General features: G+C 35.7%; 1 protein-coding gene across 1 annotated transcript; it reads right to left on the bottom strand.

Annotated features, from left to right (window-relative positions):
- Positions 1-6,384: 6,384 nt before the first annotated feature.
- LOC125109212 (ubiquitin carboxyl-terminal hydrolase isozyme L5-like) lies at positions 6,385-7,020 on the bottom strand. Its single transcript, XM_047745978.1, has one exon. The coding sequence runs from the start codon at positions 6,990-6,992 to the stop codon at positions 6,597-6,599; it is 396 nt and encodes a 131-aa protein (XP_047601934.1). The 5' UTR covers positions 6,993-7,020; the 3' UTR covers positions 6,385-6,596.
- Positions 7,021-16,398: the final 9,378 nt, after the last annotated feature.

Raw genomic sequence — 16,398 nt, forward strand, 5'->3', positions numbered from 1 at the left:
TAGTTCAAGCCCTACATTGGGTGTGGAGCCTGTTTAAAATAAAATTTAAAAAAAGAAGAAGAAGAAATTTGAAGGAAAGACAGCTGTAACGTGCCAAATATCCCTTTTCTTTTCCAGACTCCAAATTTTACCATGAGCCATTGCTGCTAGAAATAAAGGCTACATTCCCAATCTCCAAAGAAGCAAGATGTGATCAAGTAAATATAAGTCTTGGGAATGAATTCTGGGAATGTTCTTTCAAAGAATCTGGGTCAATTGAGAGAAGCATCATTCTTTATCCTTCTGTTCTTTCTTTTTCATTAGGTTGGGAACTCAGATGTGTTCAACAGAACTTTAGGAGCCATCTTGACTTTAAGAATGGAAGCCACATGGTTAGTCAGTGAAATAGGCTGTTAGATGAAAAAGCCAGATCCAAGAGGCCATAAAGATAATGTAGCAGATTGGAGAGGGCTACATTCAATTTTTTTTTAACATGAAAAATTAAATCCTTGAATGTTTATGTCACAATATCTTGGTGTTCTATTACTCTTAGTCAAATGCAATCTATAACTGACACAGCTGAATTAAAAAAAAAAAAGAAAGGAAACAAAAATGTTGTTAAATGCAACATTCATTTTTGTGTGTGTGCAAGATAAAATAAAAAGGGGATGATGACAGGAAGAGGATTTTTATTTAGTACATGATCCTCACCTGGTTGTTTGGCCAAATAACAAAAAATTAACAAAACATCCATGAAAGTACCATTGTGGCAACATTGTGATACATGAACTGTCATTTGACAGAGCTGACTGAATTTTTGGAAATGATCTCTTTTGGCTTTTAGAACACTATCATCAGCAGTGACAACTTCTAATTGTATGATTTTTTCTTTGTGTTTCTCTTCGCTTCCTTTTCCTCCACAAGCTTTCAAATGCTATAGCTCCTTAGAGTTTTATTCTTGACCTTGTCTCTTCTCATTTGTTAATACGGTTTCTGAGTGAGCTCCTCAGCTGACAGAATATCAGCTACTGGAATTATGGGTTTATGGGTCAAGACCTAGACCTGTATGTCTTACTCTCTAGTGAACATCCTTTAGGAATTCAGAAACACCTGGGGTACTTTCATTCTCCATCCCAGCCAGAGATCTCAGACTGCTCCTCCTAGAGTATCCCCCCTTTAGGTTAATTTGTACCACTATCCTTACCTAAGCTAAAATCTTAACTCCAACTTTCTCTCTCAGATTCATGACTAATCATTGATAAATTGCTACCTTAGTAATGGAGGATGGCTTTTTTTGCATCCTATCTAGAGGCTTTTTTTTTTTTTTAAGATTTTATTTATTTATTTGTCATAGAGAGAGAAGCGAGAGTGAGCACAGGCAGACAGAGTGGCAGGCAGAGGCAGAGGGAGAAGCAGGCTCGCTGTCAAGCAAGGAGCCCGATGTGGGACTCGATTCCAGGACGCTGGGATCATGACCTGAGCCGAAGGCAGCTGCTTAACCAACTGAGCCACCCAGGCGTCCCTATCTAGAGGCTTTTGAATTAGATTATTTGCCACTGAAATAGCCTCAGTACCAACTTCCTGCCCCTGATTTGTTCTTCTCATAGCTCATTCTGCACTCAGCTCATGGCACCACTGTCAATTATCTTTAAAAAAAGAAAAAAAAACAATAAATTCAAAATGTGTCATGTGTATTGGCTACTCATTGCCTACATACCAATGTTCAGATCCTTTGTCACGTGATGAAAAGTTCATCATGTTCTATCTTCAATGATAGTTTTCATGCCTCAGCCCAGCTGAACTTTTTCAAATCCTTTCATGCTTTTTGAACCATTCTTTTGCCTCTGCCTAGCAGTTCTTTTTCCCCTTTTCTTTGTCTGTTATGTTCTTTTTCATAGTTCCAAATTCATATTAAAAGCTGCTTTCCCTGCACTGCCTTATAGTTCACCTAGAGATTTGGTTGTTTTCTTATCTGTGGTATCGTAAACTTCAGGATAGCACTTACAACACTATTGTGTATAGTTTATTACCTGTGAATTTATGAGTTTGTCATCCATACTGAACTTGAGATTCTTGAGGACTTGGGCATTTTTTAAAGTATTGCTCATCATATTTTTCTGAGATTTAAAAGAAGATGCTCAGCATAATAATTAAAAAGATCGGGCGCCTGGGTGGCTCAGCGGGTTGGGCCTCTGCCTTCGGCTCGGGTCGTGATCTCGGGGTCCTGGGATCGAGCCCCGCATCGGGCTCTCTGCTAGGCAGGGAGCCTGCTTCTTCCTCGTTCTCTCTCTCTCTCTTTGCCTGCCTCTCTGCCTACTTGTGATCTCTCTCTGTCAAATGAATAAATAAATTCTTAAAAAATAATAATTAAAAAGATCTTTCTCCATCTTTTTCTCTCTTTCTTTTCCTTTTTTCTACACGAAGGACAAAACAGAAATGTGGTCAGTCTCTAGATTTACAAGCCTGGCACTCAGCAATGATGCACAGGGTTGTAAATTTTCCTTTAAAACAGATTTTAGGAGATTTTTACTGGGCAAATATGACACAGAAAGGATGCATATTCGTGATGTTTTGCAACTTCTGAATGGACCTATAGAAACTATCTACAGCCTTTATTAAAGTAAAACTCATTTAATTTATCTCAGCTTAAAGATTGCATGATTAAGCCCACTGCTCTTAAAATAAAACTGTCAAAGAAAACCATACCTATGGGTCAGTTTCATGATTAGTATGACATTTCACTGTCCATGGAATTTAAAATGGGTCTTTTCATCTTAGTTTCAAAGTTTGAAGAGGCTGATCTGTGAGTTTTACTTTTGTCTGCACTGATTGTATTGCTTCTTTTGAAAAGGACTACATTTTTAGCTTTGAAGTCTAGAATCCTGATTTAGTCAAAAAAGAGGATAAGAGAAACAGCTTCAGTTGGGTTTTCATTTACAGAACAACCTGACCTGATTTTGAAGCTGAGTGAGGGGGAAGGAACTAATTTTCAATCTCTGTTAATACCATTTGGATGAGTACTGTCTCCCAAAAAATGGGACCAACACATATTTCAAAAAAAGCTAATAGCAATCATCCACAGTTATCTTTTTAATCATTCCAAACCTCTGACATATATTCGAAGAAAAAAAAAGCGCCAGTCATTAGTAAATCCTTATGACTCCTCCTCAAATCAGTCAGTTCCTCTATAAACTAGCGATTTCCTCAGTAACAACCCCTGCCATTTGTGCTCTAAGGAAAGTTGGAAACATCAAAATGAAATCAAGAAAGAAATCAAAATGGGAAACGATACTTTATCAGATATGAAGTCATACTTTTTTTTTAGCTTGATAATAATAGGAGTTATTTCGAGGAACATCCCATTTTACAAATAGATAGCTTTGGCCCCTAAAAAATGGCATTTTATTACACCAGAATTTTCTGTTTCTCTTCTAACAAAAGTTACTACTTTTGTATCAACAAAAGTATCACCACCTATAGTATAGTAGCTGAGGGAGAAATGATCATTTGTCAAACAGTGATTCATAATATCTAATATCATAGATTTTTTGTCCCATAAATTGAAATATTGAAGGTAAAAGGAAAAGAGAAAACAATGTTTGAGAAATATAATACCAATGTATTATATTATTATATTATATTATCTTTTTATATATATAAAAATATATTGCATTTTCCAGCCTGAATTACAATGCTCAGGGATGAAAATATATATTAATAAAACTTTATGTTCAATCATATTGAATGTGCATTATGAGTGTCAAAAATATCTTGAGCTGTATGTTTTAAGAATCAGAATTTTGGAAACCCATGTATGGTTATAGCTTAGAAATCGTGCTTATATATACATGCAGATAAGTGGTAACCTTTAGCAAATGCTAAAAAATAACAAAATGCATACAGTTATATATATATATTTTTAATATTTTATTTATTTGTTTGACACAGAGAGATCACAAGTAGGCAGAGAGGCAGGCAGAAAGAGAGGAGGAAGCAGGCTCCCTGACAAGCAGAGAGCCCATGCCGGATTCTATCCCAGGACCCTGAGAACATGACCTGACCAAAGGCAGAGGCTTAACCCATTGAGCCACCCAGGGGCCCCACATACAGTTATATCTTAATTTAGATTTTATTCCATTAATATAAAGTCATGCTTTTTGTCACTTGAAGTATCTATTGAATTACATGTCGTCTTAAGTGAATAGTGTAAGTATTCCTTAATGAATAAACTTTTTGGACTAATGGACTGAACAGACAAATGGACAGTGGTCAGACCATATATGAAAACAGAACTCTGACCCACAACCTTCAGCAGCCAGGCCACAAAGCCGAACCACTGTGTGTAGTGGCCAGTCCAGGAAGCCAAACAATAATCTTATAATGAGTGCTCCCAAGAGGCCAAGACTTGATGAATAACTGATAGCTTCCCTAAGTTTTGCCCATACCTTAGATTTAGGACCAACTGGAAAAAAACAATTATGCTCCCCTGACCAATGACATGGATTTTAATTTTAGTTACCTGGCTCCAGTTTCCCCATGCCAACAGTTTCTAATCAGAACATTCCTGAAGCTTTCTCCCTCTGTCTCTCTTGTTCTCTTTTTATAACGGTGAATCTTCCCACTCCTCTGTCTTCCTTTGTTTCTTTGCTAAATACAACTGATGGCGACTGACTTCCTGTCTATAGCAAGGTCATTGGTTGTCTTCATTTATTTACTAGAATCATTAAAATCTCTTATTTCTTGCTCTGCTTCACCATTATTAAATAACTATTGTAATAAATATATTTTTTGTGATTTTCAGAAATGCTTTTTAGTGTTTCACATTATATGTGCATATCTGTGAATATATTGGTTGGCAGATTTTAAAAATTCATATATTTATTATCATACAACAATCCTTAATTTTTTCAATTCATATGATTTACAAACTCCTCATATTAGTAAATGTAGTTGATTTAACTACAGTATAATATTCAAACCTATGAATATCTGGAGTCCATTATTCTTTTAAGGGGAATTTAGGTTTTTTTCTACTTTTGGCTATTATCAAGAATACCTCAGTAAATTTCCTTGTACATTTCTTCTTGTCCACATTTCACTTGCGGGAAATTTCTCTAGTGTCCATTCCTGTGGTAAAATTGCTGGGCCATTGAATGTGGGCTTTTCCACCTAAATTTAATATTGTAAAATTACTCTTAAAGTAATTGTATCTGCTTACCCTAAAATCATCTGTGTGTATTCTTTATATGCTTAGGCTTTGTAAATTTTGCTAATCTGATAGTTGTTAAATTGTATGCCACTGATATTTTAATTTGCATTTCTCTAGTGAAACTGAGCATCATTTCATATACTTATTAGCAATACACACTCTCTCTGGAAGAAATCATTTGACCATTTCCTAGAGCACGTTTATTCTTTTTTATATTGGTTTATAAAAGAGAAATTTCACTGGACAACAGAAGCTAGCAAGGAAGACTTTTTGCATGAGTATTGCATTAGGGGAAAGAGGTTGATTTTAACCCCACTGAAACAAAATAGGCAAGTTTTTAAGCCTTGGGATGAGTTAGTGGAAAAATACTAAAGGACATGATAGGGGGGTTGATCTATGTACTTAGGGTATCAGTGTTTACTAACTAGAGCTTAGGGAAGTCAGGTTCCTACCTTCCCATAGGAACTGGGAAATAGAGGAGGTGCTCTTTCCTTGGATGATTACATTTCAAGGGGATGTCTCTCTGTCTTTGAGAAAGACATCCCTTGATTCTAGAACTGGAAGAGGGTGGGGAAGATTTATATCTCAAAATTCTGAGAAAGAATTTATAATGGCAAGTTTTCTAAAGTAATGTTCTAGGAAGAAAAGAGGCCAGGGGCCTACAATCAGGAAGAAACCAATCATAAGTTTAGTTGAACTGAGGGGAATATTAGGCCCTCTTGTTCATTACTTACAGGAGTTAAAATTCTATGTACATTTCAGTGGGCAGAAGACATGAACAGACATTCTTCCAAAGAAGACATACAGATGGCTCAACATTACAGATCATAAAGGAAATACAAATCAAAACCACGATGAGATACTATCTCCCACTAGTCAGAATGGCTTAAATTAGCAGCACAGGAGGCAAAGATGTGGAGAGAGGGGAACCCTCTCACACTGTTCCTGGGAATGCAATCTAGTGCAGCCACTCTGGAAGATGGTGTGGAGATTCCTCAAAAAGTTAGAAATAGAATTACCCTATGACCCATTTACCCAAAGGATACAAAATTACAGGTTCAAAGGTTCACACCCCCATGTTTATAGCAGCACTATCAAGGATAGCCAAATAATGGAAAGAGCTCAAATATCCATCAACTGCTGAATTGATACTGAAGTAGTGTGTGTGTGTGTGTGTGTGTGTGTGTGTGTGTGTATTTCACTCTTAATATCACTTTTATTTAATATGCACTACATGCACATGATGCAGGCTGGGAAAGAATCCATGCATTAAAGACAAGACAGACCGGTACTATTGCCAAACATGCACGGAGTCAATTAGGATGTTGCTCAAAGTTCTTTATACTTAATTGTTTCCATGAAAATAAGTGCAGAAGCAGAAATATGTATACATCTCAAAGCATCTTCTTCATTTGGTTTCCTGTGCTTTCTTTGCATTCTGTTTTTCTTTTGCCTTTTCTACTAGTGGTATTAACTGTTGGTGTTCTGCTAAAGTCTTTAATAATTCCATAATGAAAGGCTGGTAATTATGCTTTCTTCTGATATTTTCAATCTTGTATCTTTTTAGTTTCTGTACTTCTTCAATAAGCATCCCGTTTTTGGCAACCTCTGACTGAATAGCACGTAACATATTATTACTCTGGTCTGTATCCATGGGTTCCTCAGCAAGTTGTCTTTGTAACTCTGCTATCTTCTGTTCATATATCATTTTTCTGTCAGACACAATGGCCATTAAGTTAAATCGAATATCGCCTTCACTATACTTTTGTATCCTTTTTGCTATGACTGGCCTCACTGCGCTCATCCCATCATCTTGATTGCACGCACCTAAATCAATTATAAATATAATTATAAACACACACACACACACACACACACACACACGATGGAATATTACTCAGCCATTAAAAAGAATGCAATCTTGCCATTTGCCATGATGTGGATGGAACTAGAGTATATTATGCGAAGTGATAAAAGTCAGTCAGGGAAAGATATACCATTTGGTTTCACTCATATGTATAATTTAATAATCAAAACAGATGAACATATGGGAAAAAAAGAGAGAGGGAAGCAAACCACAAGAAACTCCTAATTATAGAGAACAGACTGAGGGTTGGTGGAGGGAGGAAATGGGGGGATAGGTTAAGTGGGTGATGGGTATTAAGGAGGGCACTTATGATGGGCACGGGTGTTATATGTAAGTGAAGAATCATTAAATCCTGAAACCAATATTACATTATCTTTCAACTAATTGGGATTTGAACAAAAGCTTAAAAGGAATGGGAGAATTGTTACAAAATTGATTTTCATGGTAATTAATTCCCTATATGTTTTATTTATAACTTTGAGACCAAAGTATACATACTGTACAAATAAAAAAATCTATATACAATTTGTAAGGTTTTTTTTTTTTTAAAGATTTTATTTATTTGACAGAGAGAGATAGAATGAGCATGAGCTAGCTCACAAGTAGGCAGAGAGGCAGGCAGAGAAGAGAGGGGGAAGCAGCCTCCCTGATGAGCAGAGAGCCTGATGCGGGGCTCGATCCCAGGACCCTGAGATCATGACCTGAGAGGAAGGCAGAGGCTTAACCCACTGAGCCACTCAGGTCCCTCAAATTGTAAGATTTTATAGGCGAGATAAACACAACACCAGGTGAGGTAGGCACAAGGCAAGATTTATTAAAGGCACTCTCTGGGAAGTTTCAGGGCTCAGGAGAAGGGCAGCCAGGAAAGTCACACCGGGAGGGGGTGGGCACCCTCGGGCGAGGTTCTGCAACTCTGGAAAGCAGAGTCGGGGAAGTCGCACTGGGAGGGAGTAGGTGGGGGTCTTTTATTGGGCCAAGGCAGGGCATAGGCTCACATCCATATATGGTAGGGTATTTGGTGATTGGAGGGTATGGGGTGGGGGGGTCCTGATACTTCTGTTTCCTACATAGGTATAGGGTTACCTATGGAGACGTGACCTGGGCATACATCCTTTTGGTGGGAGAGTCAAGGGTTGAGGAAGGAGGGGAGAGGGGGCTGGAAGATGGCGGCCCCAGCGATCATTTCTATTGTTCCTCCTGCATTCCCTGAGCCATCGACCCAACACAAATCCTTTTCTGATTATCTTTTAATCTTTTTTATGACATCTTTTTTATTACTGCAGTTTCAAGTTTTAATGGATTAGATTTTTATCAACATTTTCCCCCATGGTTTGTGTTTCTTGTTAATTCAGCAGTAGAGATGCTTTTTGGTAGCTTTACCTTGGAAAGGATTTCAGGTTTACACAAACAGAATAGTCATGGGAGGTAAATTAAAAACTGAAAGAATATATATACAGCATTGTTTTCCTGGACTTAAGGCTAATGGGTACTTCTGTGTATCCAGATGGCTTGTTGATTCAATGTAAATACACTAAATGTTACATGCATCAGGTTTACTCTGCTTTTTCATCTGGGAGCTCTGATTACCTGGGAGGAAATTCCAGTACTGTGACAAAAGTAGAGCTCTCTCTCAGAGTTATTCTTTTTTAATGTGATAGGAATGATGACTTCATACTCCCTTAATTGCTTATCTTGCTTCTTTTTGCTGCCAAAGGAATGGGGCTTGTTTCGTGCATAAAAATGGGTTAAGAGACAGGACTCACTATCAAAAAAACATGCTGTGTTTCTGCAAGCCGGAAGCAGTTCTGTGGCCCAGCACTTCTTTGGCTTCCTTTAAGTTGTTAAGCATTGTGCGTGTGAAGAGTGACACTGATCGGCCCTGAAGAAACCCAACCCCAAAGCTACCACTCCATAAAATGGCCCTGTGAAGGGCTTACTGCTCAGTGGGACTTCGTATTGCATCAGAGACTACCAGCACCTGCTCAGTTGGAAATGACATCCTTATGGCCAACCTGCAATATTTATAGTTTTCTGAGCTCCTATAACCCACCACTATTCCCTTTTAATTCTGCCAAATTATGGCAAGTTATCTGCTGCTTTCTCAACCATTCTCCATCCTTAGCACTCATCTCTCCAAATCCTCAGAGTCTGTCTGGTGTAAAATACCCTTCGATTTTTTTTTTTTTTTTCCCTAAAAGCCCAGGTACACTCCCTGACAAATTTTTTTTGACAGATTTTTTTTAAATAAATTGTTTAATCTTATTGAATCTGCACTACATGGAGCAAAAAATTCCCCAAGGTTTGTGCATTTTGATGTTTTTGTTCAGTGGCATCTACCACTGATGCAAGGTTTTGCCTGTCTTTAAAATCCCTTATATTTCTTCAAACAGAATAGGAGCTGAATGAATTTACATGGGATTAAAGACGTCCACATTTTTCCCCACAAGCAAGACCAGCCTAATTTTTGTTCTTTGAGGCACCTACGCTTATTTGTTTGGTTGCTTCTTTTTTTTTTTTCCCCTCAGTTAGGTGTTAACATCTACATTTATATTCACGATGTAAAATCACCCATAGGGGCAACCTGGGTGGCTCAGGTGGTTAAGCGTCAGACTCTTGATTTTGGCTCAGGTCAGGATCTCAGGGAGTGCGATTGAGCCCAGCCTCAGGCTTGGTGCTCAGCAAGCTGAATCTTACACAAACCTATCTCAAACACTCTTTGACAAGTAAATGCGGGACTGCAGTCACCCTATCCCATTGTCATTCCCCTTTTATCTCACTGCCTTTTAGTTGTCAGGAAGTACTGACTGTCATTATCCAGTTTCAATAGGCCTTCTACTCAATAGGTAAAAGGTGAAGAAAGAACATATCAATGAAAACAGCTTAAAAGAGCTCTGGGTCTACTGCTCAAAACAAGGCTCTCCAACAGGATTTCCTGGGTACTTTAGAGGTCTTTGTAGCTGAATTTTTTTTAAAAGACAATAGTATTCACACATGAAAAACTCTCCATATCCCACTTTATCCAGTGAACATGTAATTTTTTTTAAAGACAGAACTTGTTTGTGATATTTCACCCAGTGAAGGGTTTAAAGGCTCAAACTCAGTCACACTTTCATGGGAGGGGTGGGGGAGGTAAGCTATTCATGGAGCCCCTCCAGTAGATACTTTGATTAAACTTCCTCCAGGGTTCACTTTGCCAGAGAAGCAGAGAGAAAGAAAAAATTAGTATCTAAGACATGAAGTTGTTAAAAATTTCCATTATGGAAATACTGAATATTAAATGAACCATCTTAGAAGTGAATGTTCAATGTTATCAACTGTAAAGAATTATATATCATTTCCTGGGTTAGAAAGGTGTTTTACATACCTTAGTAATATTGGTTAAAATATCATTTTGGTTTTTTGCAACTGTTGTATATTTATACAGATATTTTATCTAAACATATAAAGCATCCAAAAAAAAAAAAAAAACAAACAAACCCCAAATGCTATTTTAATCATCATTAAGGTATATAATACACATACAATATTTGTTTTAAGTATACAGTTTAATGACTTTTGACAAAAGTGACTCCACTATAACCACCACCCCAATCAGGATATAGACTATTTTTGTCACCTCAGAAAATTTTCCTGTGCCATCTTGCTGCCAGTGTCCCCCAAGCACCACTTTTTACCCTGCTCCTCCACCACTGGCCTGCTAGCAATCACCAACCTGCTTTGTATCACTATACATTAATTTTTTCCCTTTCATACAAATGAAATGTTACATCATGGACCCTTTTGCTTCTGGCTTTTGTTAGAATAATATTTTAGTGAATATGCATATGTAAGTTATATCCTGTTATTTTTAATTCCTGATTTGAATTCCATTATAGGGATATACCATGATTTGTTTATCCATTCACTAACCCATAGACAACTTATTTATGTATAGGAGTTTCCATAAAGGTAGGTTTTTATTTCTCTCTATGAGCTGAACTACCGTGTCTTGTGGTAAATGTATAATTTTAGCCAGTATAGTGGGTATATAGTAATTTTAATTTACATTTTCCTAATTGTAATGATGGTGAACATCTTTTTGTTATTGGCTTACATATGTATTTTTTGGAAGTACCTATTCAAATGTTTTGGCCAGTTTAAATACAGTAAAATTTACTTGCTCTGTTACAAGTTCAATGAATTTTTTAAAAGATTGTGTTTTTTTATTTGAGACAGAAAGGGAGAGTGAATGATCTTGGGGGAGGCATAGAGGGGAGAAGGAGAGGGAGAAGCAGACTCCCCACTGAGCTGAGCTGGGAGCCTGACAGGGCCATGACCTGAGCTGAAGGCAGTCCCTTAACCAACTGAGTCACCCAGCTGCCCCAAGTTCAAAGAATTTTGACAAAAGCGTATGATTATATAACTAATTCCAGAATCAACATCTAAAACAATTATATCACTGTAAAAATATATTCAAGATGAAAATAGTTTACACATATAAAAATGGCCCTTATGATATCCCTTGGTTGTCTTTTTGGACATTTTTAATTAGGTTGTTTGCTTCCTTAATTTTTAGTTATGGAAGATTGTATATATTCTTGGATACTAGTTTTTCAGCTGAAATAAATATTCTAAATGGCAGCCTTTTAATTTTATAATAGTGACTTCTAAAGAGCAGAAGTTTAAATTTTGATATTTAATTTAATGGGGTTTTCATCTTTTATGATTTACATACCATTTAAGAATATTTGCCTTGTTAGGGTACGGAGTCCACCACACCTCAATTAGACAGAGAACACTCTCGATAACTCAAGTCACACAGCGAGGTTTATTTCCAGCTAGCTGGGGTCCAAGTATCCGCCCAGCGCAGCGGGTTTCAACAAGGACCCCGAGTTCTCAGAGCCAAGGGTTTTATATAGCATTCTCAAGGCACTTTTTCATAGCTACAGCCATCTCTTGCACCCCACTTTGACAGTTTAACTTTGTTTAGCTTTTCGCCACCCCGGCGTCACCCTGGCGGTTAGGTGAGATTTAGGTTTAGAAGAAATTTAACTTTATTTACATTTCCTTCTGCCTCAGCCTCCTTCAGTTTTATGGTGGGGAGGGCGACATCAGGCCTCAAGGATCTGAGCCATTTGTCTCTGGAAATTGGGCTATTGAGAAGACAGCTTCTTTGTTTTAAATCACTAGGACATTCCTAAACCAAGGGAGACCCCTGTCGTGCAGGATTGTGATCTCTGCAAGTTAACTATTTGTTTTTCATTAACATCTGGTCCCTCTGGCACCACCGCCTAACCACCCTGGTGGTATATGATTAAGTTGTTTTTTTAGGTTTTAGCTAGTTTCTCTTATCTCAAGTCACCTACGAGTGTCAGCCGGTTAGGGACGCTCAGTAAAATGGCTTCCTGGCCTTCAGGATGGCCATTCTTATGCTAACCCACTCTTACAGCCTAACCAGATTTTGCAAAATAATATCCTATGTTTTCCAATAAAGTTTTTATAGTTTGAACTAAGTGTTTTAAAATACGGTTTAGAGGGTTTTTTGCTTTTGTTTTTGTTTTGGGGGGCATAGGGTCTGACATGAGATAAAGATAATTTTTTTTTTTTTTCCCAATGGATAACCAATAGAATTGCCATGTTCTCAGTCACAGAGGGAAAGCTTTCTCTATTTTATCATTAAGTAGATGCTGGCTATTTTTCCTTGGTAGATGTCTTTGGTTTTTCTCAGTTTTCTGAGACTTTTTTCATAAATGGGTTTATAATTTTGATAAATGTTTTCTCTACGTCAATTGAAATTATGATATGACTTTTCTTCTTTATTCTGTTAATGTGGTAAATTAAATTCATTCGGTTTTCTAAGTGTCAAAATGACCTTTCATTACATGGATAAATTCCACTTGGTTAGATTCAATTTGCTACTATTTTCTAGAGATATTTGAGTCTATATTCATGAGGTAGTTTATAATTTTCTTTCCTTACACTTTTTTTGTTTGTTTTTGGTGTCAATATAATGCTGGCCTAATTAAGTTAGAGAATGTCCTCTTTTTTCTGAAAGATTTTTTGGTGGGATTGGTTTATTTCTTCCTTAGATATTTGGTAGGGTGTTATAGCAAAGGTGTCTGAGTTTGAGATTAGCTTTTTTTTTTTTTTTCCATGATTTCACCTATTTATTTGAGAGAGAGAAAGAGAGAACATTAGGGGGAGCACTTGAGGGAGAAGCAGACTCCCCGACGAGCAGGGAGCCAGGCACTGGAGCTTGATCCCAGATCCTGGGATCTAAACCTGAGCCAAAGACAGATGCTTAACCAACTTAGGCACCCAGGGCCTCCAAGTTTGGGGTTAATTTTATGTATAGGCTTATTCATTGTGAATATCTTTAATATATTTATAGGCAATTGAGATGTGCACTTATTTTTGAATGAGTCTTAGTAATATAATCTTTCAAAAAATGTCTATATTTCATATAGGTTGTTAAATCTCAATGAATTAGACCATATTTATTTAATGAAATTCCTGATGTATTTGCTTTAAGCATGTCATCTTGCTATTGTTTTCCTTGTTTCCCAATATTCTTTATTACTTATATTTTATTTTTATTCTTTCTTTTGATTTTTAAAATATCTCTTTTTACTGTGAAATTGTCTTAATATTCTCTAATCACTCTTTTGTCACCTTTATAATTTGCAATGATGTTTCTTCTTTAATCTTGATGTAGTCATTTGAATCCTCTCTATCTTATTTTGTTTACCATAGATAAATGTATATAAATATTTTTGAACTTTTCAAAAAAGATGTTATAGTTTCATTGGTTTTCTCTTTTGTCTACTTTCTATTTTAATGATTTCCACTTTTAAGTATATTATTTCATTTCCTCTACTAGCTAAAGTTTTATTTGCTCTTCATTGATTTATTTAGTCTTTTATGATTCTCAATATATTTTGAGTTATAAATATCCCTTTAAGCACTGTGTTCATTGTATCTCACACATTTTAGTATCTTGTATTTAAGTGTCATTCTGTTTCAACCTATTTTCTAATATCCCTAGCATTTTCTTCTTTGATGTATGGGCTTTCTTACAAGTGCTTGTCCTATTCCAAATATTCAGGGATTTTCTAGGTGCCTTTTATTATGAATTATAATTATAATTATAATTTAACTCCATTTTTGTCTAACTTTATTGACATTTGTTTCATGAACTGGCATATAACATATCCTAGTGAATGTTATATGTTCACCTGAAAGAATGTATATCTGCTATAGTTGAGTGTTGTGATCTACAAATATTAACTAAGTCAGTTTGGTTGATAGTGATATTCAGATCTGGTATTCTCCTACTAAATTTGTATATATAAAAAATTGTATAGGGCGCCTGGGTGGCTCAGTGGGTTAAGCCGCTGCCTTCGGCTCAGGTCATGATCTCAGGGTCTGGGATCGAGTCCCGCATCGGGTTCTCTGCTCGGCAGAGATCCTGCTTCCCTCTCTCTCTCTCTCTCTCTCTGCCTGCCTCTCCATCTACTTGTGATCTCTCTCTGTCAAATAAATAAATTAAAAAAAAATCTTAAAAAAAAATTGTATATATATACATAGTATATACTATGTATATATATAATATACATATAATAAGCAATTATATATATTATATATAAAATTGTATATATTGTATACATATAATAAGCAATTATATATAATATATATAAAATTGTATAATTGTATATATATAAAATTGTATATATTGTATATATATAAAATTCTTGGGAGAAGAATTTTGTGATTTTCAATAACAACTGCAGCTTTATTTATTCTTAAGTTCTGTTAGTTTTGCTCATGTAGTTTGATACACAATTATCGAGGGCATGCACATTTACAATTATTAATTTATGAATAATAAATATTTTAACATTGTAAAATATTTCTTTCTCCTTAGTAATATTCCTTTCTCTGAGTTCTAGAGTGATATTTATGAAGCCATACCAGCTTTATCACGGTCAGTGTTTGTATCATATATTACTTTATAATCTTTTAATTTTAATTCATATATTTTTCTAATTCAAAGGATGTTTCCTAAAATAGCAGATAGTGGTCTTGCTTTTTAAGAAAATACAGTCCAATAGGCATTTTTATTTGCAATATTTATACCATTTTTATTTAATGTAATTATCAGTGTATTAGGATTGAAGTCCACTGTCTTGCTATTCATTTTCTATATATTCCATCTATTCCTTGTTCTTTTTTTTTCTTGTCTTCTTTTGAGTATTATTTTTAGTATTCAATTTTGCCTTCAGTATGGGACTATTAGCACTCTTCTTTGTTTTCATTTTAGCAATTTTTAAAATTGAAATATATTTGACATATAACAATGTATAAATTTAAGATGTACATTTAGTGATTTAGCAGTTCTCATGCTTACAATAAATATTTTTGAGTTATCTGCATCCTCTAAATAATATGATTCTGCAATATTCCATGTTTTATTTAGAGGATATTATTTGGAGGATACTGTGACAAAATTTTAGCCACATTCTTTTACTACCCTTTTCCATTTTTTTGTACGATTGTCATACTTTATACCTCTATATATGTTACAAAACATGTTATATTGTTATTTTTCCTTCAAAGAGTTAACTGTCTTTTAAGGAAATTGAAGAAACAATTTTCTTCTTTTTTTCATGCATTTATCAGAACTCTTTATTCCTTGTAAAGAACCAGTTTGCATTTACTATTTTTTGCTTCCCATTTGAACTTCTTTTAACGTTTCTTATAGTATGGGTCTGCTGGAGACACATTTTCTTTATTTTACCTTTGAAAGATTTTCAGAAGATTAATGGACCCTTTAGAAAAGGTTTGTTGAGCTTGTGTTGGGATAGTTTCTTATCACATTAAAAGTGTTTTATTCATTGACTTCTGCTTCTTTATTCCCAACAAGAAGTTTGCAGTCATTTTGTATTTTTCCTTGTTTGTGTCTTTTTTTCCCTCTTTCTATTTTCTAAATGTTCTCCTTGTCATGTACTTTTATCTATTTGATTTTTTTTTCTTTTTATATTTTGTCATTTTTCTTGGCATAATGTGTTGATATTATTATAATAACAGAATAAAAGTACTCCCTTCATTTTTTTTTATAATTTTTTTTTATTTTTTCAGCATAACAGTATTCATTATTTTTGCACCACACCCAGTGCTCCATGCAATCCGTGCCCTCTACAATACCCACCACCTGGTGTCCCCAACCTCCCACCCCCCACCCCTTCAAAATTCTCAGATCGTTTTTCAGAGTCCATAGTCTCTCATGGTTCACCTCCCCTTCCAATTTCCCTCAACTCCCTTCTCCTCTCCATTTCCCCTTGTCCTCCATGCTATTTGTTATGCT

This window comes from Lutra lutra, chromosome 9 (assembly GCF_902655055.1).
Source record: "Lutra lutra chromosome 9, mLutLut1.2, whole genome shotgun sequence".
Lineage (NCBI taxonomy): Eukaryota > Metazoa > Chordata > Mammalia > Carnivora > Mustelidae > Lutra > Lutra lutra.

Coding starts and splice junctions, on each gene's coding strand:
- LOC125109212 (XM_047745978.1), bottom strand. CDS start 6,992: ATGAGCGCAGTGAGGCCAGTCATAGCAAAAAGGATACAAAAGTATAGT.